Source organism: Lactuca virosa, chromosome 5, assembly GCF_052849685.1.
Source record: "Lactuca virosa cultivar CGN04683 chromosome 5, Lactuca_virosa_CGN04683_v6, whole genome shotgun sequence".
NCBI lineage: Eukaryota > Viridiplantae > Streptophyta > Magnoliopsida > Asterales > Asteraceae > Lactuca > Lactuca virosa.
The window spans coordinates 94387021-94411368 of record NC_136430.1 but is presented as its reverse complement, the minus strand read 5'-3'; the positions used below and the strand labels follow the sequence as shown (position 1 = coordinate 94411368).

The window sequence follows — 24348 nt, the reverse complement described above, 5'->3', positions numbered from 1 at the left end:
GGTATGTAATTCATCTAGTCCTTTTATGTTTAAAAGTACCCTATGCCATGCTAGATAGGTTATAAACCTTGGAAATTAATATTTTGCATGTACCTTAGAAAAACATAGATCCAAGGTTTATTAGGGTTGCATGTACACTTAGGAAGTGTTAGAATGCTCAAAACCCGACAGTGGTATCAGAGCCTAGGCTTGTTTGTTTGATACTTGATGCAAAATAGTGATAAAAAGTCGATTTTTTGTTGTCTGACTGATGAACTCGCCGAGTCCATGGGGGGACTCGCCGACTTCATGTGTAAACTCATCCTACTCGCCGAGTAGGTTCGTGCACTAGGCGAGTAGGAGCCTCAGAATGCAGATTTTCGACTTTTGCTGCTGGAAATGGACTGGAAACATTATCCTAAACTGTTTTGGTGTTTTAAAACTTGTTTTAGTTGGTGTAATGGTTTTTCTAATCCATTTACAATAGCATATATCAAAATTTCATGCTTTGTATGTGTTCATATAATTTTTGAAATTTTGATAATCATGTTCATGTTCTTATGAATTTAGAAGATGATAGGAATTATTTGCTGAATTGTTTAGGATTAATTCTTGATCATTTATGTGTTTTAATGGAGTCCATAATTTGTCCTCAAGTTATGGATATCCAAAGGTCACTTCTTTTAAACACACACTTAAAACACATAAGTTACATGGAAATGAAGAGTCTTCATTTTTATGAACCTTTAATTCATAAGTTATGAAATGAAAGGTTTTGAATAGTTTCAAAACTTGTCCTCAAGTTTTGGAATTTGTAAAGTTACACACACTTTAATATACTTTAATTCCAAACCCTTAGAGTTTTAAAAGTTAAAATTCAACCCTTATACTATTTATAACATTAATGGTTAATTATTATATATATGTATAAGATCAAAGTCGTCTTACCGCTAGTACGCCTCATTCACGAAGCCAGTCTATAAGGTGGGTATAAGTTTGTTGCCTATAAAATGGAAACTTAATGGGTGTCCACTCTCACCCACCGCTTGCTTGACTGGTGGAGGGTCGTTAGCCGAACGGGTAGGACAAGGACTTATAAATTCTCATTAAAAGTATGATGAATATTATAAAGTAACTAAACCTTTTATAAATTCCCAATCTTAGTTACTTTAGGAAAATGTGAATATGGTGCTAACCCATGAAATTCACACTTTGTACCTTACCAAGTCGTTGGTGGAGCGTGTGTGGTTAACCGGCACACTAACTTGGACTAGTAAGGATCACGAAGGGTGACTTAATGTTTATCATAGATCGGTGGAGCGTGTGTGGTTAACCGACACATTGATTACGTGATAATATTAAGGGTACCAAGTAAATTTGCATGGTTATTCACACCTTGTTTTGTGATCCTCGGCATCCCAGTCACAAAACTTGAAGGGCACAATCGAGATTGAAACATGCCATTGAAAAGTTCAATGAATCTCAAAGGAATCTAGGAATTTCAAAAACCAATTAAACCTAATAATTCATTTCGTTTTCATTGTGGAAATTGGTGAATCGTCATTCACCTACCTTCAAATATTTTATAGCTTGGATTACGGCATCCCTCTTCCAAGTTATAAAATATTGTGTTGGGTCCTAGCCTTAATATTTCATATTGGGTGTTATATTAAGGACTTGAATCAACTAACTTGATTTTCTCCCATTGTAGATGTCTGGTTCAGACAACTATGATCTTCCCAAATCACTTAAAACAAGCTTTCCTCTTGAAGATGATGTCCCTCAACATCATGCTTCGCTCCCCCCACCTCCTCCATTTATTCTCCCTGACCCACAAGCCCAAAGACTTGAAAGGTTCAAGATCACTCAAGCTCTACTAGAAATGAAACATAAAGATGGAAGACCTGTGTGCACTCATGTCTTAGGAATGAAGTCACACATAGACAGGTTGAGAATGTTGGGTGCTGTTATTTCAAGGAAGTTCGCTGTTGACTGGGTTCTTTAGTCACTTCCTGAGTCGTATGGTGAGTTTATTAAAGACTACCATATGACAGATCCTGACATAACCCTAATAGATCTCTCTTATTTGCTTGTTGCTGCTGAATCAGCAATGATTTGGCGCAATGGTCAAGCAAACATTGATGGAAAATCTATTTCTCAAACTTCCATGGACATGGACAACGGTAACATTGGAAGTCCAGAAAAGCTTTCTCGTCCCAATGGAAGGGGATCGGCCTTGGTCAACCCGGTTGACCAAAAGGTAAAGGGAAAGGATAAGTCTGTGATTGTCTCGTGTACCATTCCCAAAGAGTCTATATGTTTTTATTGTCATGAGAAGGGACATTGGAAGCGAAGCTGCCCTGAATACCTGAAATATTTGAAAGCAAGTAGAGACAAAATGTTTGACTCGGCTTCAGGTAAGTCCACTATCTAACTTTGTTAAAGTTCCTAATTGTTGATTCTTATTACATGATGTGACTAGGTTGCATCTTGATGTTTAGCAGGATCGAGCAAAAGGAAGGTTAAAAGAAGAGTGTGTTGAATCTGATCACGAAGATGGATTTCTATCGCATGGTTCGAGGATCGGATTTTTGAGCCACTACTTAAAAGTTATGATAGATTGCTAAGAAATATGTAATAGCATAGTTTTCATTTAAAGTTGCATTGCAAGGAATATTTTTCCGCATTTTATAAAGAAATAAAAGTTTTGTTTAGTTTATTTTATATTATATCCCCTTACAATGGCATTTATGGAAAATTGATGTTTGTATGTTTCTAGCAATATTGGAAATATGAGTTTGATTCTCTCATTTGTGGTAGTGTCTGAATTTACCAAATGAGGAAAGGTTCTCATCACCGAAGCTTCAGTTGGACAGAAACTTGGAATCATACAAGCTGTATTGTATGATGAATGAGAATTTTCATCTTTGTAAAATTGAGACTAATTCATTGATCACATGCATATGTGAGTCAATTGAAGGACTAAGGAATTAGGTACACTGGGAGTGTGCTGGTCAAGGTCCACCACAAAGATCAATTCGTCATGATTTACTAAAGATTAGTAAATATGGTTATACTTATAAGGTTAAGTATAATTCTGTAACATTGGAAAAGTTTCAATGTATGGCAGAACGGATGAGAAGAATCAAATTTGGCAGAGAGATAAAAGTTTCTCAAATCTGAAAAGATGGGAGAGTACTTTAGTATCATGTTTTTATGATCATCTTAATGATTATGAAACCATATCACAAATTCATACTCTAAGGACATCTTAGTGCATTGTTTTGACTAAGAAGAGGGGTCATGAATTGTTGGAATGGTTAAAATCAAGAGAATGAGTCATACTTCGTTCCAAAACAACTCTTAGAGTCATACTCCAAGATTGTAACATTGAGTGACATAAAGTAAGGTTTAAAACACTTATCAAATGTAGTGTAAAATGTTTTCTACTCTTGTACATTTGAAATTGGTAAGTTGTGATGTCTTGAATAAGACAAAGACCAATTAAGACCAATTGTATGAAGTGTTAGTCTTGATAAGAATCCGTACTATCCCTTGAATATTTGTTTTGTCAAGGAATGGTTCTTGACTAGGGAAACTTATATGTCAAGAGGACAGTGGGAGTCTTAAAGATCCTGAAAGGATTTCAAGATTTAATCAAGAGTAAAACCTGAGTTTTATCACTAGCACACGACTTAAGGTTTGCAACCTATTAAGTTGACATAATTCTTGTTTCTATGTTTGTTCCTATTAAGTTGACTATGCATATGAGTTTTGTTAGTTCTAAACTGTGTGCATAACAGCTTGGAAGCATTGGTGGGCCTTGTGCTACCAGATGACAAGAAATTAAGATTAAACAAGTTCAATCCATGTAAGGCTGAATTTGTTACTAACCTTGTCTTGTGATTATGGTTTTGACAAATTCACATGGATAGGAACTCATACACCATAAAATCTAAGTGTCATAAGGTTTCTCTCCGATTCATGAAAATGATGGTGAGGAAATGCTTTCACTAAGAAGATTTTAAGTAGATAGCAATTATGATGTTTGCATTCTCAAAGTCGTTAGTGGAGCGTGTGTGGTTAACCGGCACACTAACTTGGACTTGTGAGAAATGACAAAGGTCTAAACAATTAAGACTATGATTACGGCATCCCTTTTCATAGTTCTGGAAATTGTTTAGACACACATGTGAGCTATCTAAGAAAGGGTGTACGAATATAAATTTCAGAAGTCCAGCTGATTTCTGGAAATATGTCAGAGCTAGTGGGAGCATAAGTGTTATGCTGATAATCATCATGTTAGTGGGAGCATGATTATTATGTTTAGTGTTGCAAGTTAGCAATGTTAATTATAGAAAAACAAAAGTTTCAATTCATAAAGTTGTAGGGGTTGAAAAAGTTGTTTTGCTATAATTAAGGGAGAGGAAATTATACTTCATTTCAATTCTAAAAGCTTAGATTGAGTTTTAATCATCTTTAGTCAAGGATATATATATGAATTTTATGTTGGAATGGTTCAACATAAGGAAATTCTATATATATATTGCGTTCTCAAATTCGATTATGATCACGACATCCCTCTTCATAGTCGATTTTTGAAAACATGGAAAATAAAAAAAATATTGTAGCAAAAGACTGATCCAATATCAGGTCTTTATGTGAGACATCGTGAATCGTGTCCCATATGCTTCGGGTATAGGATCGGTCACATGTGCTATAATATTCATCCTTTCTAAACCTTCTTAATGCTCAGAGCATTAAGAAGGGAAAGGTCTAGAATTGGATAAGACTAAAATGATTAAGCAATTGTCGAGGACTATCTAAGGCTCACCAAAGATTGGTTGCTCAGGGACAGTTGGAAGTATAGTGTTAAATTTTGGAAGGACCATATGGATATATTCTGAAAAGAGGTAGCTCTTGTTCAGATATGATAATCAAAATAGGAATATGGAAATTTTCCATATTGGGAGTTGGATATTAAGAATCTATGAGAAAGTTAGAAACTTTTATGCAAGAAGGATGTTCAAAGCAATGTACTTTGAATATGAGAGTTCGTTTCCATAGAGTTGATCTCCTTTGGAATCCTCTGTAATGACTGATGACAAGGTTTTGGTGACCTTGTGCATAACCATTACGAGAGGATCAGTGCATATAAGTTTAAAATCTAACAGTTTTTTTTTTGGTAAATGGTAGGAATTAGGAATTCTTACATTTACAATAAGGATTTGGGATTGTGAAATGAGCATCATTGGAATCATGTTCAATTGATCTATTTCACAAAGTAAAGATCATAGACAAACATAGTGTGCATACTTGGAGTATGGCATAACTATTGTTTAGAAAAACAAAGTGTACATGCTAGGAGCATGGGACGACTGTTGTTTTTGTTCAAGTATTAAGTTGATTATTTGAAACATTATACAATGAATAATGTGTAATCAATATGGTGATAAATAAAAGGTGGTTTTATTTATATTCAAAAGGGTTCTGAGACCATATTGGATTCGATTATTATTGTGTTTCACTTTGCATGTTTTGACTTCCAGAATAGCTAGGTTATTCTTTCCGAATGACTAATTTATTTAAACACTCCACAGTCGTTCATATGTTGGAAGTAGGTATGAATTAAGACTGTCATGAATCGAGTTTGTAGATGGCTAAACGTGTTTAGACATAGCAATGGTTGCTACAACATTCATGAGTACTCATAAGTTATGAGTATTGGAATTAACCCACGCTCACTTGTATCACTTCATGGAATTTATCTCGAGTGATCGTGAGACGGTAATATCATATAAGTCTTCAAACCTAGAGATATGAGTTGTTATCTATGAGTTGGTTGTGCATTGATTGCACGTAAACGCATCAGTAACTTGATGTTATAAAACGTGCCTTTGTGTATAATTCAACAAGTAGTAGAAACAAGTATATGAGTCGAAGTTTATCTGTTCCTTCTAGTCCTTGGAGGATTAGAAGCGATATCTGGGCCCCTCGATGATTTTGTTTTGACCTATGTATCGGGCCCGGTCAGAACCTAATTGATGTGTTCAATTTAGTTCTTTGTCAAACAAATCGGAAATCGAGAAACAAACTGCTGGACAATAAGTACGACGTTGTTCCATGTATTTGTCCGGTTGATATCATGAGAACAGAGGATTATATGATCACTTATCTAAAATGGCGCTTCATAGTTCAACAGAGTTTTCGAGAGCTACGATTGCTGGTTGGTTCCTGAAGTAACATACGCAAATACAGTTATTAGACTTATCCAAGTGGGAGACTGTTGGATAAGGTGTCTAAGTCCATAACTTATTTGGTATATACTTGACCCGACCCGGCATGGTCCATTTGGGTTGCACTTCACCCAAACTGTTTATGGATAATTTTATGAGAATTGTATACTTACGATTTATTAATATATTATAAGTTATAATATATTAATATAAAGTCATGTTATTTAATTAGTTTTAATCTTGAATTAATTATGAATTAATTTAGTGATTAAAAGGAAGACTAATTAAATCATGGGCTATTATATTTATATGGTGTGGGCTAATACTCATTTGTTAATGGGCTAAGCTTATGTGGAAGTCCATGGATGATCCATGGAGCTTTTAACCCATGGATCCTTGGAAAGGAAAAGACATGGGTTATTAGGGTTTCACCCTAACCATGCACACAATATAAACAAGCTCATGTTGCATGAAATAACACCCTAGTGTGTGTGTAATAGTGGTGGCCGATTTCTAAGTGTTAGTATACTCTCTCATACATTTTCCAAGTTTGTAGTGATTTGTGATTTCCATTTGAGGCATTCACATTATTGGTGCTTGGCTCTCAAACTCCAAGGAATCAACAATCAACAAAAGGTATGTAATTCATCTAGTCCTTTTATGTTTAAAAGTACCCCATGCCATGCTAGATAGGTTATAAACCTTGGAAATTAATATTTTGCATGTACCTTAGACAAACATAGATCCAAGGTTTATTAGGGTTGCATGTACACTTAGGAAGTGTTAGAATGCTCAAAACCCAACATAAACAAGGTTTCACCTTTTCATTTGATAATGAAGTTGGTTGGATTAATGCTTTCTTTAATAATGTTCTTTATTTTAAAGCATTACCTTGTGATGGTGTGTATGAAACTGTATTTGTGGTTGATAACTTAGGAAATAATGTATTGTGTATTGATTCTGTTAATGATAATAACTTGGATAAAGCATCATTATGGCATTGTCGTCTTGGACATATAAGCAAGAAACGCATAGGCCAACTCCAAAAGGATGGAGTATTGGAGTCATTTGACCTAAAGTCAGATGATAGTTGCGAATCATGCTTACTTGGAAAAATGACAAAGTCACCCTTCACAGGTTCTTGTGAGAGGGGTGAAGGTTTGTTGGATCTTATACACACGGATGTGTGTGGGCCCTTCAAACATGCCACAAGGGATGCTAATCGTTATTATTTGACTTTTACTGATGATTACAGTAGATATGGATATGTCTACTTAATCAAGCATAAGTCAGAGACTTTTGAGAGGTTTAAAGAGTTTAAACAGGAAGTCGAGAATAAATTGGACAGGAACATTAAGATGCTTCGATCCGATCGAGGTGGTGAGTATCTTAGTTCAGAGTTCCTCGACTATCTTAGGGAATGTGGGATTGTCTCACAATTGACACCTCCCAGGACACCGCAGTTGAATGGTGTAGCTGAGAGGCGTAATCGAACCTTGTTGGATATGGTTCGTTCCATGATGAGTCGAGCTTCACTACCAATCTCATTTTGGGGGTATGCCTTAGAGACTGCCGCCCATATCCTTAATCTAGTTCCCACAAAGAAAGTTGCCAAAACTCCTCATGAGATGTGGACTGGTAAAGTACCCAAACTAGACCACATTAAGATTTGGGGTTGCGAGGCTTTCGTGAGACGCGAGACTCATGATAAGCTCGAACCTCGAAGTGAGAGGTGTATTTTCATCGGCTACCCACAGAAATCCTTTGGTTACCTCTTCTACAGACCTAGTGAGAATGTGGTCTTTGTAGCTAGGAGGGCTTTCTTTCGAGAGAGAGAGTTCATAAGCCAAGGAGACAGTGGGAGGCAAGTTGACCTTGAAGAAATTCAAGAGTCAAGTGGTGAAGGAACTTCAAACCCTAGCACTCACCTTGAGGAGGAAACTTCTGTTGAGCCAATTGACAAGTCTGTACCTCTGAGGCGTTCCACAAGGGTTAGGAATGCACCTGAGCATTACTATGGATTCCATATTACTGCGGAAGGTGATACACTTATCAGTGATGAGACACTGATAGGTCTGGATGAACCTAACAGTTACGCGGAAGCCATGGCAGGCCCTGAGTCAGCCAAGTGGAAAGAGGCAATGGAAAGCGAGATACAGTCCATGTATGACAATCAAGTTTGGAACTTGGTTGAGAATGTACCAGGTCGTAAGACTGTAGGGTGCAAATGGATCTTCAAGAAGAAGACCGACATGGATGGTAATGTACACACTTATAAGGCACGACTGGTTGCAAAGGGTTTCTCACAAACTCCGGGAGTTGATTATGATGAGACCTTTTCTCCAGTGGCCAAGATTAAGTCTATTAGGGTTCTGTTAGCCATAGTTGCATTTCATGACTATGAAATATAGCAAATGGATGTCAAAATCGCTTTCCTAATTGCAAAGTTGGCTGAGGATGTTTACATGAGTCAGCCAGAGGGTTTTGTCAATACAGAGTACCCTAATAGAGTGTGTAAGCTTGAGAAATCCATTTATGGGTTAAAGCAAGCACCTCGCAGATGGAATCTTTGCTTTGATGAGAAAGTCAAGGAATTTGGCTTTTCTAGGAGTGAAGATGAATCTTGTGTATATGTCAAGGCTAGTGGGAGTATAGTTAGCTTTTTGGTATTGTATGTGGATGACATACTACTCATAGGAAATGACATCCCAACTCTGCAGGAAGTTAAGTCCTGGCTTGGGAAGTGTTTCTCTATGAAGGACCTAGGAGAAGCTGCCTATATTCTAGGGATAAGGATCTTGAGAGACCGGAGTAAAAGACTAATTGGACTTAGTCAGAGTACTTACTTGGATAAGGTGTTGAAGAGATTCGGCATGCAAGACTCCAAGAAAGGAGAGTTACCCATCCAGAGTAACGCCAGATTGAGTAAGACACAAAGCCCTAGTACTGAGGCTGAGATAGTAGAAATGAGTTGAATACCTTATGCTTCGGCTGTAGGATCGATCATGTATGCTATGACGTGTACTCGACCTAATGTAGCCTTTGCTTTGAGCATGGTTAGCAGGTATCAGGGGAACCCTGGCAAGGCACACTGGACTGCGGTAAAGAATATCCTCAAGTACCTACGGAGGACTAAGGACTGGGTCCTTACCCTCGGTGGGAGTGAAAACTTGAGAGTTGTAGGGTATAGTGATGCTAGCTTTCAGACTGATAGGGATAATTTCCGCTCTCAGTCAGGCTGGGTCTTTACCTTAAATGGAGGAGCAATTTCTTGGAAGAGTTCCAAGCAGGAGACAGTGGCTGATTCAACTTGCGAATCAGAGTATATAGCAGCTAGCGAGGCAGCAAAGGAGGCGATATGGCTGAAGAACTTCATTGGAGACCTTGGAGTTGTACCAGCTATTAAAGAGCCAATGGAAATTTTCTGTGATAGTGAAAGTGCAGTTGCCTTAGCCAAGGAACCAAGGGATCACGGGAGATCCAGACACATCGACAGAAAATACCATTTCATCAGACATCGAATAGAAGAAGGACTCCTCGTGGCAAAGAGGGTATCATCGGATGAGAATCCAGCAGATCCCCTCACGAAGGGACTGACTCGGGTTAAGCATCTCCAGCATGCTCGGAGCATAGGGCTGAAGGATGATATTAGATTTAGTAGTTAGATAACCTTGAAATTTGTAAAGTGTAATTGACATTAGATGATGAATAAAAGGTGTTTTATTTATGAGTAAAGTGTTGCTATCTCTTGTCGATTGTTTACTATATTTCTTTTGCATGTTTTGACTTCCAGAATAATTATGTTTGGTATATCATATTATTCGAACCTCCACAGTCGGTCATATGTCGGAAGTAGGTATGAATCAAGACTGTCATGATTGGTTGCAGAGGTCTAAGTTGTTGGACATGGCTACAACACTCATGAGTGCTCATAAGTTCTGAGCATTGGACTCAACCCACGCTCACTGGAATCACTTCATGGAATTTATCTCGAGTGATCGTGAGACGGTAATATCATATAAGTCTTCAAACCTAGAGATATGATTTGTTACTTATGAATTGGTTATGCATTGATTGTACGTTAACGCATTGGTAACTCGATGTTATAAAACGTGCTTTTGTGTATAATTCAATGAGTGGTAGAACAAACATATGAGTCGAAGTTTATCTGTTCCTTCTTGGATTAGAAGCTGATATCTGGGCCCCTCGATGATTTTGTTTTGACCTATGTACCGGGCCCGGTCAGAACTAAGTTGATGTGTTCAATTAAGTTCTTTGTCAAACAAATCGGAAATCGGGAAACAAACTGCTGGACAATAAGTAAGACATTGTTCCATGTATTTGTCCGGCTGATATCTAGAACAGAGGATTATATGATCACTTATCTTAAATGGCGTATCATCATCTTCTCAGTTCCGAGAGACCTTGAAAGAGCTACGATTGCCGATCGGTTCCTGAAGTATTGCAGTTATAGTTATTAGACTTATCCAAGTGGGAGACTGTTGGATAAGGTGTCTAAGTCCATAACTATTTCCGGTATGTACTTGACCCGACCCGGCATGGTCCATTTGGGTTGCATGGCACCAGGCAATTGGATAAACTAAAATGAGAGAAATAACACTTATGGTTTATTAATATATTATAAGTTCTAATATATTAATAATATTATTTAATTAGTTTGATCAAGAATTAATTTAGAATTAATTAAGTGATCAAATGATAACTAATTAAATATATGGGTAGATTATGTAAATCTTCCATATCTTATATAGTGGGCTAAGAGGCTCCATGGATTATCAAGTTGGGTTCCACCCATAGGATGCTCCATGGATGCTCCATGGGAGTTACAAACCCATGGGTCATGGAAATGAAGAGTCATGACACATTAGGGTTTACATGGTGTAACCCTAGATGTGTCAACACTATATAAGAAACCCATTCTCCACCAAAATGGCTACACACTAAGAAACAAGAGGGCTAGAGCCGATTTTTCAAGTGTAAGATTCTCTCAAAGTTTACTCCTTTGCATTTGGTGTTGTGTGAAGCATTTGAGGCATCACACTTGGGGTGCTAGGCTCACAAGGTTTCAAGGATCATAATCAACAACAAGGTAAGTTATTCTATCTTTCATTCAAGTTAAAAATGTTCCCCATGTATGCTAGATAGAAATATAACCTTGGAATTCAACTTTGCATGATTATTAGACAAACATAGATCCAAGGTTATTAGGGTTGCATGTACACTTAGGAAGTGTTAGAATGCTAAAAACCCCATCAGGTTTCTCATCTGAGGTTTTCTTTGGAGTCCTAGAGTTAGCTGCCTTTCTGGTATTTTGGACTTCAGAATCTAAGTACAACTTTCCCTTTCATTTGACATCCTTCACAGAGTTGGATTTAGGATGTGAGTGAGGAGGATGGGATTTAGGACCGAAACTTGACTGTCGGTTCTGAGCTCTTGTGTTGGGACTGAAACTAGAATTTCGGTTCTGAGCTCTTGTGTTGGGACAGAAACTGGATCTTTGGTTTTTGGCGTAGTAGGAGCTGGGACCAAAACTTGTCTTTTGGTTCTCGTGACCTCAAGTATTAGGGCCAAAACGGGTCGTTCGGTTCGCCTGACGGTGCGATTGATGTTGATTGCCAGAAAGAGACTTGGCCTGTGCTTCCTTTTTGAGAGTAGAAGCTTTTTCAGAGCGAATATAAGAGGGGTTTTGTGAGTGCCAAAACTGTTTACTCTCATTGAGGTTCTTCATGTATCTTTTGTTCCTCTGGCGTTTCTGTTCAGCCAGTTGCTCATGAGTCATGTGAATGTTGGCCTTAGGTTTCGCTTTCTTCTCATGAGCACCGGTCGTTGTTGATGAATCGCTCGTAGCTTTCAGTGGTTCCTCTGGTATATCTTTTGTACCACTTGTGTTGGGTTTATCGAAGCTTGAGGGCTTGTTGAGGGGTTCGGGTATGTATTGTCCCTTAACTCTCCATGAGGTTTGCTCTGACAGACCAACTGTTTCGTCTGCATTATCGATGGGAGCTGACCAGAAGAAGTTATCACACCCTTCAGCATTATCCTTGTCAACCATGGAGGTCAACTCAGCTGCTTGTTTCTTAGTCACTCCAGTGACTGCATACACTTGGTTTGCTGTCGTTTGCACTTTCTGATAAACAACAGCCTTTTCTTTGAGTTTCTTGGATTTGTCCTTTGACACTCGAGCGTATTCAACTGAATTTTCCGCTATGAGTGGTTTTGCTGCTTCGAGTTCGCTCTTATGAAATTCTGAACAGTCGACCTCATCTTCTACAGAGATTTCACTCATCTCACTTTCCTCATCAAATTCAGAAGTGGTTTCCAAATTTATTTTATTTTCTAAACTCAATTTGGCGTTGGATGAGTCAAACTTCTGTATAGTTTTGGTCTTTATTTTTAATTTATCATTTTCGTCCAATAAATTCTTAAGCATGCATTTATGTTCTTTAGACTCAATGAAAGATTATGTTCTTTAGACTCAATGAAAGATTCAATTTTGTCCAGTCCATATTTGTAAGTGACAGAAACTTCATCCGAGGATATTATAGATTCACATTCAGCAATGACTTCGTCCTCCTTAAATTCAAGGAAAGGCAAAATCATTTTATGAATCTGTTTTCCTATCTCACAATCTAAATGTAACTGAGTGATGTTAGTATATAAGCGTTTAGCAATCAAACAGAAAACATTTCTTTGTTTCAAAAATTTTAAATTGTCTCTTTGCAAATAAATAAGTTCATCCCTAGCCCTACTTAACTCTAACTCCTTCTGCTGAATTCACATCCTTCTCTCCTCACTCTTGGAAGACTCCCCGCTGAGTTGGTCAGTTAGGTTAGAATTAGCTAGGCGAGTTTGCATAAGACTTCCACTTAAATTCGAAAACATGAATTTTAATTCATTTAAATCTTTTTCATAGTTTGTTATTGGCACTTTATGAGATTCTAGGATAGTTTGTACCTTCTTGATCAATTGATCGCAATCGCAGATCTTTTCACTCATGGGCTTGGCAGCGAAACATCTGTCTTCCATGACCTTCGTTTCCTCATGCTTACTTTCGGTTGTAACCATTAAGCATCTCGCAGCCGACTCAGCAACTCCTTCTCTCGCCACAAATGCTCTTCCCTGCGAGGGTCTTCGTACCTCTTCATCCTCAGAATCTGTGGACCAGACTTCCACTCCACCGAACTCATCATCAATAACGTTTTCCTGCACAATCAAAGCATTCATAGAAACGTTAGTAGCTTTCTTCTTCTTTATCTCCTCCAGCTTTCTCATGTAGTAAGTCTCGTCATTTTCACCATCCTTCTTCTCAGCTATCTTCCTTAGCATGCAATCCTTGGCAAAGTGGTTCTTTCCATGACAGTAGTTGCAATCGTACCCTGACTCTCCCACAAGCTTATTCTCCTTCTTTTCATCGTCCTTTTGAGAGGTGATCTTCGGTTCTTCTTTCACCTTTTCAGAACTATAGCTTCCCTGCCAGTTTCGGTTCTTGTTGATCGGGAACTTTCTGCGAGCAAACTTCTTTGGGTTTGTGACCATCATAGCATATTCTTCGTTGGATAGATCACACTCTGATAGATCAGATTCCTCCTCTTCGTTTGCTACACTCTTGCTTTTGGAGACGAGGGCCAGCGAACCCACACCCGAAACTACCTTCGCTTCCTTTGTCACCACACTTTCATGAGATTTTAGAATCCCCATCAGTTTCGCCAGTGAATAAGATTTAAATTGCTCATGAGCCTTCACAGTCGAAACTACCGCCATCCATTCGGGCTTTAATCCATTCATGAAGGTAACCTTTTGTTCAATTACCTTCCTTTCAATGCCATGCTTCATCATCTTACTGAGCAGATGATTGAAGCGCTCGAATGTCTGAACAAGCTTCTCTTCAGGTTTTTGTTCGAAAGCACCAAACTCAGAGAGCAGAAGGGTTTAAATCGCGTGCTCTAGATCTTCATCGGTTGAATATAATTCTTTCAACCTATCCCATATTTCTTTATTTGTTGTGCATGAGCTTACGAGACGAAAAGTGTCAGATTGCAAAGCGAATCTTATCATTCTCATGGCTTTAACGTTGCACAACACTTTGTCTTTTTCGTCTTGAGGGATCTTATCTACGTCCGTCAAGAGTTGGTTATACTCCTTTTGAGTCTTGACCGTTCGGTTTGTTCCAGAGTGAACAAACGGACCCAATGTTATTGCTTCCCAGATCAAGTAGCCATTGTCTTTAGATCCAACTACATAATCTTCGAAGTGATGCGCCCATACTTCATAATCTTGAGTGTAGAGAATGGGAACCCTCGTAGTGGATCCTATAATGTTGGAGATGTTGATTGGATTGACTTGAGAATCGTCATGAGACATGATGATAAACTTCTTCTTTTAATCTGCTTGAATTAGACTTGTAAAGTTGAAACTAGGGTTTTATCGAACAACAGATACACCGTCAACAAGATGAAGACGGCTTCTATATATTCAATAAAAGCGGAAACCCTAATTGATTCTTCAAACAGAAGAGATGCGTATATATTACACATTCTCCTGCTCTGATACCAATTGATGGGAATATTGAGTTATAGATCGATAGATTCTAAACAGAAAAACAAGAATGAAGTAATCAAATAACACAAGAATGGATCAACTAGTGTCGAATGATTGATAACTCACACCTCAGAAGAGCTCGATGAAGAACTTCGACTGTAGAGGTGTGCTAGGGTTAGAATGCAAAGTAATTAATGAGAACTATCTCTTAAAACAATACATGCATGCAATATATAAAAGCTAACCCTAATGATTATCCACGGTTGGACAGGCCCAAACCGGGTAAACTAAATGGACTAAACAACCGAGCCCATGACGCAACACTTAAACCCAACAAGAAAGAACTTATACGTCAAGCGACACATCAACAAATGTGGTAAAGAAGAAAAATACTAGCACAAAGGCATTAGTGAAGCGTCTACTAGGCGTTGTGGCTGACTTATCTTCTAAAGTAGATCGTGTATTACAAAAAAAAGATGAGCCAAACACACGTTTTGTAGAGGAGGAGGAGGAGGAGGAGGAGGAGGAGGAGATGATAAATGAAGATGAGGAATAAGCATATTACCATGGTACACATTTCGAATATGGTGGTCTCGAGGGAGAAGTTGGGCGTACACCTACGCATGGTGAGTCGTCATCGGACGTGGGGGAACATCACTCAAAAATAGTGACTCCTATTGGTAGGCCGCAATGAAAGAGGGCTGTTGCATGGTATCAGCGGACTCCGTTCACAGTGGTACAAAACTCATATCTTAAATTCGGTATATTTATAAAATATTACATTATTGATAATGATTTAACATGTTAATTTTTTAGATGCAATCGGCACCAAAATTGAAGAAAATCAGCAAAACAAGGAAGAAAAAAATAGTGGAGAGCCCTGAAAAAGCAAATGAGGACATTGTCAATGCAGAGACTAGTGATGTTTCAAACCATCTCTTGTTGGATAGTATTTATGCTGCTAGCACGATGAGTTTTTGGTAAGAATGGAGTATGATCTCTTCCAAACTCATCACTAAACATAGGCTACATGTGCTCCCACTGGATATAGATTTTTGGTCGAGGTTACTTGCTGTTACTCACCAAGGATGGTTAATTTCTTCGGTAACATTCGTTTAATTAAAATTTTAACTACTTTTTTAGACGAGAATTTATATAAATAATTCTAACATTTTTATCTTAAAATGTACAGCATATTGCAATTTGGAGTTCCTTGCTGATGGAAAGGCGGCCAGCGAACACAAGGTGGACGATATTTCCTCAAGAAATCAATTTGGAACCCAGAAAATCATTTTTATTTAGGAATATAGCAAATGGTCTTGGAGGTCGTCCTAAATGGAAGGATGTGGATATGGTTAGTTAAGTTTAATAATAATTAATTTATATATATATATATATATATATATATATATATATATATATATATATATATATATATATATATATAATATTATTGAAATTACGACTATTTAATTTAATTTTTTTTGCAGGTTCTATTCGTAATAAATGTTGTTGGTGCCCATTGGTTTATGGCGGTGCTACATTTAGATACCTGCAAAGTAGATATTTATGATTCAGCAATACCTATGGATTACTTCTCAACGTACTTAACTGGTGGAGAATTCACAAGTTTTGGAGATAGTATTATCTCAGAGTTAGATGCCATTGAGTACTAGAACGATTTCCCCGTTGGACACAAAGACAAAGCAAAGGTGGAGTTTATTGATGTTGTAGACGCGCCACAATAAGAATATAGTCTTGATAGAGGGGATTGTGGAGTATTTGTATGCATGTTTATGGAAATGATTGTTTCGGGGGTACCAGTGAAGATTTCTACGGCACGTAGAGATGCGGGATTTCTCTACAAGCATAAGATGACAAATATTATTTGGGATACTATATAGGCCCTACTATATAAGTTGCTATTAGGAACTTTTTATATATATTAATATTAAATATTTGGGATACTATATAGGCCCTACTATATAAGTAGTTTTGTTTAATATAAATATGTGTTTTATCCTATATTTTTTGAAACATAATTCACCAACATATATTACGATACATTCAAACAAAATAAACATTAGAAATAACATAATAACATTACACAAAACATTACAAATAAAAGATGAACAACTAACAAACATTACATAAAACATTACGAATAAAAGAGTCGTCTACATGAAAAAGGGTTTATTTTTAACCAAATTCCAAACGTCTGTATACTCGAAATCAGTTTCATCAAACTAGCACAGGTAATATTCGTTCACATATTCAAGAAGTTCATCATCGTCAGCATCAGAGCATCGCATTTTCTCATAATTGTAGCATCGATTGAACCATGTGACTTTTGTCTTTAAATCCATCCATTTACTAACAATATCGGGTTTTAGTCGTTCTTGTCCTTGTCCCACCTCATAGTTGAACAAAGATACTAAGTGGGACCATTCATCACCAACAAGGCAATTAAGGGGAGCCATTACCGGTAGACCTTCATAAATAATAATCCAACATCGTGTTAGGACCAACACCTCTGTTGTCGTCCATGGAGATGTACCATTTGTTGGAGCAGCCGCATTAGACGGATTAGCTGCATTTGAAGAAGTTGGTACATTGGATTTCATTTTGTGAAATGATCCCTTACCTCTAATTCGGACGTATAGATACATGCTTTACTATATATAAAAAGATAGGTAACGCGGACAGACAAACAACTATGCGGACTGACAAACAGCTATGCGGACTGACAAGTCAGTAACGCGGACTAACAAACAGCTCTCTGCAGAGTTGAAGGGTGTATATATTGTCATGGATGATCGTTGGATATTTGCGGACTGTCATGTCTATATAAAACGACAAAAAACTGTGTATCACTTCATCTAATCTATTTTAGTTCATCTATTTTGTATGTTTTACAATGGGTTCAAAACCATGGACCGCTAACGAGTATTTGCTTCTACCTCGTGCATATATTAATGTCTATGAGAACAGCAGTTTGGAGGATAGAATGTTTTGGGTCCTATTAACCAATACCTTCAACACTGACGCTGAAACCACCATAGAAAACCATTGCAGCACGCTTGATATAGCAGCAAAATGGTATGAATTGAAAACAGAAGTTGTGTTATTCAACGATCTTTATAAGAAGATTGAAGACGGTCCTGTGAATGATACTGAGGAAGACATCTTGGAGGCGGCTAAAGAAGAATACAAATCCATTAGCAACGGAGAGAGTTTCGAGTATGAAGCCCCTTGGAATCTTTTGAAAAATGTCCCGTTTTTTTAACTAGTACTGCGTTTTCTATTGTACTTGTATTGCTTTATTTATATCTAATATGGTATTTATCGTTTATTTTTTGAAACAAAATTCACCAACAAATGTTACGAAACCATACATTCAAATAACATAAAAACATTTCTACGGAGTGACAAACAGTTCTGCGGACTGACAAACAGTTCTGCGGACTGACAAACAGCTCTGCGGACTGACAAACAGCTCTGCGTCCCACTCGTCCAGTGCGTCTCTTGTGTCCCGTGCGTCTCTAGTGCCAAACAGCTCTGACAAACAGGTTACGCGGACTGACAAATAAGTTACGCGTACTGACAAGTCATTTACGCGGACTGACAAGTAAGTTCTGCGGAATAATATATACTGATTCCTTTTAAATTGGACAAGCATTTTCATTTTTACAAGGTGTCGAAAGTTGTGAAAATGAGTTCAGTCAATCAGGTATTAAGAAACATTTTCTCCAACCTACCGACTTTTTTCCATAATCTGCAAAGAACCAATCCTAACACCTTCACGTACATTACGAAAGATCAGTACAATCGTTTCCAAATTTGTTTTGTGGCATTGGGATGCGTGATATGTAATCCGTTAAAGTAAATAAATATTTACTTATTTGAAGCAGTTATATGGTTAATATTCTTATCTTGACTTGCAGATTCGTACGTTTCTCACGTCTATGATACCAATCATATTCGTTGGTCAGGTACCTCTAATTGGGGCGTATGTAACATCCATGTATATTGCGGTTGCTTTAGATGGAAATCATGAACCCTTTCTCATTGCGTTTGCTTTGGGAACCATAAACTGTGACAATTCATGGTTATGGTTCATGAGGAGGTCTAAAGAATGTTTAGGTGACAATACGGAAGTTGGTTTCATAAGCCATATGTCTGATTCCATAGACTTTGCAGTTCAAAGAGTCTACCCTGATTCATATCATGGCTATTGTTGTAAAAATATAGCCGAGAAAATACGCGCTTCCACCGGAAGCAATACAGTCGTAGAGTAGTTGTTCTGGAAGACTTGTAAAGCGTATAATTTGTCTGATTTTTATGCATGTTTGAACAACTTAAAAAATGAGGTTAATGGGAATGATCTTCATTTGCTTGACAATATTCCCATTGCAAAATGGGTACGGGCTTGTTTTCCAAGAGTACGTTTCAATGTTAAATTCATTGACATTCCCGTTGTTGTCAATTGGTTAAGAACAAACATGCATGAGTTTCCAATAACAACAATCATTGAAATGGTCCATGACTCGATGCAAGCAGTGTATCTTCAACGTGTTGCGTTTGGAGGTAATTATAAGTTATGAAATCACTCAAATGGTCAATTGATATGTTATTATACGTTATGACATCATAATTTTTGTTTTTTGATTCAGTTCATTTCACAGGGGATTTTCATGGTCTTCTAACCCCTTATGCACTTAAGGTGATTCATAAAAGATTTATCCACTCGGATGGTTGTAGAATTACGCATATTGTTGGCGACATATATGAAGTGAGTAAGTATTCAACAACCGAATCTGTCCAATTAGACAGTGGTATTTGTAGTTGCGGTAAATGGCAAAAATGTGGTATACCTTGTGAGCATGCTATAGCTTCACTACAAAGGCTTGAAATTGTAGAAATCCAACAAATGGTAAATTTAAAGTTAAGTACTGCGGTGTATCGAAATGGTTATCAAAATGAGACGGTCAATTCTATTTCAACCCTTAGGCATTGGGAAATACCAGTTGAAAGTGTTGTGGTCTTACCTCCATGACAATTCAATTGAACTGTATTGTATGGATCACAACGAATATTATTTTGTATTCAGTTCTATGTTAACCGTAGTTGTAATGGTATGTTAGCGTTGTTTAGTTTTTAATAAAAAATGTTTACCTTTAAATAAATAATTGTATTCCCATAATTGTAATGTATGGATGACAACGACTAGACAAACAGCTCTGCGGACTGACAAAGAGTTCTGCGGACTGACAAACATTAATGCGGACTGACAAAAAGCTCTACAATGGGCTGAAGAACAACAAAAAAAAGCTCTGCGGACTAGACAAACGACGTTGACTGTTTCTATTGTGATCTGATCGACCCTTTTCTTTCCCAATCACCAAATTTAAGAGAGCTGTATATGTCTGAGGATACTTTGCAACAACTACAATGGGCTGAAGAACAACAAAAAGAAAAGATAAAGACTCATCTGGAGCTCTCACTGAACGTCGTGACATCATTGCGGCGGAGTGCAAAGAGGTTGAGGAAACGATGACGATTACTAAAAAAATCAAAGATCATGAGGAATGGATAAAAAAAACTAAGAAGAATATCAAACTGTCTGAAAAATGGCTTGCTGACAAGGATGCAGAAATGATAGAACTTGGGAGGCAAAAGGACCATATGGAAAATAAAAGAAGAATTACGGACGACTACATAACAATGGAGAAAGAAAAGTATCCTTTGCAATCCCCTTAAGTTAATTACTGTTGTTGTACGTTTACTATATGTTTTTGGTTTGTTGAATGTATTAACTTCGAGTTTTAGTTATTATTCTACTAGTAATGATGCACTAATATAATCATAATATTATCCATCATCTTTAAAATAAACACACCATTTCAGAGTACACAAATTAATGTCCTCTAAAACAAAACATAATTAATTATAAATACAACATCAATCATTCAAATCAAACGTTGAACAATAGTCTTCTCTCTGCGTCCCACTCGTCCAACGCGTCTCTTGTGTCCCGTGCGTCTCTAGCGTCTCCTGAGTCCCTTATGTCCCTTTCCCTTTCCCTTTTGTGTTACTACCTGATGCCGCACTATTTTTGCTAGCCTTTTTTGATTCATTGGGACCAATGCCGGACAAGTCGCTGCATTATGTGTTGTACTATCACATCTACTACACCTTCTTACAATAGGTTCCTCACCTTGTGACGGGATACGATTTCTGTTTCTCGGTCTACCAGCTTGACGTGTATCCCTTATCGGGGGTTTAACAACCTTCATCTCAGCAGGAATCTCCCAATCACACGGTTCCGGAAGTGGGTAAACAGGCTCCTCCTACGTAGTTCGGTAAGTTTGCATTTTGTAAGCATATATAGCTATATGTCCGAAGTTAGTTTTTTTCAAGTGCTTTAAGACCATTATGACATGACCACAAGGCAACCCAGTTCCTTCCCAATATTTGCATGTACAAGTCTCTTGCCTCAGATCAACTATGCCACCATGTTTAAAATCATGCACTTCATATATTGCATCTGAAACACCAAAAACGGACCATCCTGTCGTACGCTCTTCATTTTTACTAACTACTTTTTCAGCCCACTCGGTTAGCACTGTTAAACGTTTCCCTGTAAAGAATATATATATAATTAACTTATTATTCGAGATAATTAAAGTCCAAATTAAATTCATACCTCCATCGATGCGACGCTTGTTACACCATTCCTGTGAAAGACGATGGAAGAACTCAAGAAGGGGTATTATAGGCATCTTCCTTGCATCTACAGATAAAGTGTTCATGGACTCTGCACTGTTCGAGGTCATGTAATCGTAGCGTTTCGACGGGGAATATGCTCTAGTCCCTTTAGCATGTGGAATTTCACTTAGATACACCGCTACTTGAGGCCTAGTAGAACTAAATCTAGACCACAATTCTTCAAAAACATTTCTTTTGTAAGCTTTCACAAGCCTCCAAAACAACACTTTCGTTTTATCATTTTTCCCAAACCTGTGTACTATTTTTCCTAGTAGATGAAAAGCACACACTCCATGATGAGCATGAGGGAAAACATTTTCAATACTAACTCGAATTGCATCGGCCCTATCAGTTACAAAAGTCAATTCTTGACAATCACCAACACATTCATACAACTTTTCAAGAAACCATGTCCAAATAAGACCACTCTTTTTTTTTTGCATATTTCGTGCGCAAGGGGCACTATCTGGTTGTTCCCATCCATAGCTACTGCATGCAATATGGTTCCCTTAAAGTCACCCTTCAAACGGGCACCATCCATAGTTATAACTTTACAAAAAAAACGTTTGAACGCTCGTATCTGCAATATATTAAAATGGAACACATAAACACTCTATAATTTATTACAAATAATTATATATTAAATAACAAGTTTTTTGTATTTACCGTGCTCCCAATGGCATAAAAACAAGACTCAAAACAATCTTCAGAATCTGTTTGTATATAGGCCACTGTACCGGGATTATGCCTCTTTAAATTGTGAAAATAAATAGGAAGTTTGGAAAAACATTCTTCAGAGGATCCCAACAACAATTCCATAGCATATTGTTTTGCACGCCAAGCTTGTTTGTAATTTACATTGATTTCCAGCAAAGCATTCAAATCCCTTGATATTTCATTAGGCCTCCAAACCTTGGAACGAGTTTTTCCCGTAATCTCATGCAATATAGTACCCATGACTTTTTTATTAGCATGCTTATGATTAGGGTGTATCTGTAATGACGAACATGTGTGCACATTGTTGAAAGTCCTGATTTCAAATTCATCAGTGGGATGAATGCGTTTTGCATATAAACGCCAACTACAGTTCTCAATTTCACAATATACCTCATAACGATTTTTGTTAGAATGTTTGGTCTTAAACTGAAACTTTTCTCTGGTTGCTTTAAGACTCAAAGAAAATATTAGTTGTTATTCGTTATCATAAGTTTGACGAACAAACATATCATCATTTGGACCTAAACTGTGAAATGGTCCGGGTTCAACAATAGGATCAGGACAATCAGGTATGGGAGGCATACCGTAAAATATGTCTGAACCTTTTTTCCCGTGTGTGAACTCATCTTCTGACCAGCCTTCATTTGACTCTTCACCGTCTGACAAAGTTCTGTCAGACAGTCTTCCAAACTCATATAAATTTTCTTCTTCCACTGTATTCACTGCCACAGTTTCTTCTTATGGACACTCTTCAACATTATCAGATACAATTTTTTCAACATTGTATGGTACAATCTTGTCAACCGCTTCTGTCTGTTCGACCCATCCCTCAAACACCTCCAAATACAAATGCACAATCTCCTTCGTTTCAGAAATTACATTTCTGAGTTGATGAACATCTGCTTCGTCTACAATATTCATAACATACCCATGAACCGGATGTTGAAATGACAATGATATATTACTATTGAACACATTAGCCTTACTTTTGACCAAATCAAACAATATTCGACGATCAAAATTTGGCGGAAGCATTATACCTAAGTTGTTAAATTAGGTCTAACGTAGGTGTTAACCCCATTACTTATCTGCCAAAAACCGCCAGTACATAAAATAACAAAACTCATAATTCTTTTCGAAACAAATTTGTAACACTAAAACTGATCTAATATATAAATGGAGCTAAAAAATTGAAAAAACAAGACTTTATATAAAAAAAACCCTCGCAAATACCTATTCTGCGGAGACATTAATCTCTCCGCGGAGCTCCTCGTCAGCTCCTCTGCAGAGGGATTTATGAACTGCCAAACAACTCACTCTGCGGAGGGGTTTATATCTCCGCAGAGGACCCCCGCGGAAGAATATTTTAAACAATAAAAAATGACACTTTTTCTGATTCCGCGGACATGACGTCATTCCGCGGAGGTCCGCAGAGGGTCCTCCGCGGAATGCATGTCTATAAGCAAAGTCAATTTTTATGATCAAATTTTGAAATTGCCCCCGATTTTTTGTCTATTGGCGGTATTTTCCCTTCAGTGTAAGCAACTGATTTGATTCCAAGTGCTCCAATGTGCTCCAACTCCAAATCCCGTTCTCGAGCTCTAGAAGTCATATCATTCAGGGTCTTGCACCCCGAGATACTCACGATCTCCCTGCTATCATTCTACAGTATGTTTTGATACCTTACCTTCTTCATTTCCTCATCTGTTGCATACTGTGGTACCATATAAGCTCTTTCCCGAGACTTGGCAGTGATCTCTACCACAGTCTCAGTCGTCTGGTGGAGATCTAACAACTCCTACGCCAACTGCTGCGCCTCAATCGCCTGGGCACACTCTGCCCAGAATCTGGTCTAAAAGCCATCCCCTGACATAGCATCAATCGCATCATCACTCAACCTTCTACCAACCTCTTTCCATCAATCACGTGCCCTGTCCTTTAGGAGACAGGAAACAAGTCGATCCTTGTCCCCTTTCGAGACTACAGCTGGTACGAAAATATTGGCGACATCTGCCAATCACCTGCTGCTAGCAATGGGGTCCCTAGCCCCATGATAATATGGAGCGTCACAAGCTTTGAACTCCCGAGT

The 24348-nt window shown here is 37.7% G+C and overlaps 2 protein-coding genes across 2 annotated transcripts; one reads left to right on the top strand and one right to left on the bottom strand.

Annotated features, from left to right (window-relative positions):
* Positions 1-18486: 18486 nt before the first annotated feature.
* On the top strand, positions 18487-19830 carry LOC145111491 (uncharacterized). The gene is made up of 4 exons (XM_079047758.1): positions 18487-18504; positions 18719-19060; positions 19145-19361; positions 19448-19830. The coding sequence occupies exons 1-4, from the start codon at positions 18487-18489 to the stop codon at positions 19828-19830; spliced, it is 960 nt and encodes a 319-aa protein (XP_078903884.1).
* Positions 19831-20074: 244 nt separating this feature from the next.
* LOC145111490 (uncharacterized) lies at positions 20075-21985 on the bottom strand. Its single transcript, XM_079047757.1, has 4 exons — positions 21481-21985; positions 21206-21414; positions 20992-21124; positions 20075-20337 (listed from the first exon to the last, which is right to left on the bottom strand). Exons 1-4 carry the CDS (start codon positions 21983-21985, stop codon positions 20075-20077), a joined length of 1110 nt encoding a protein of 369 aa, XP_078903883.1.
* Positions 21986-24348: the final 2363 nt, after the last annotated feature.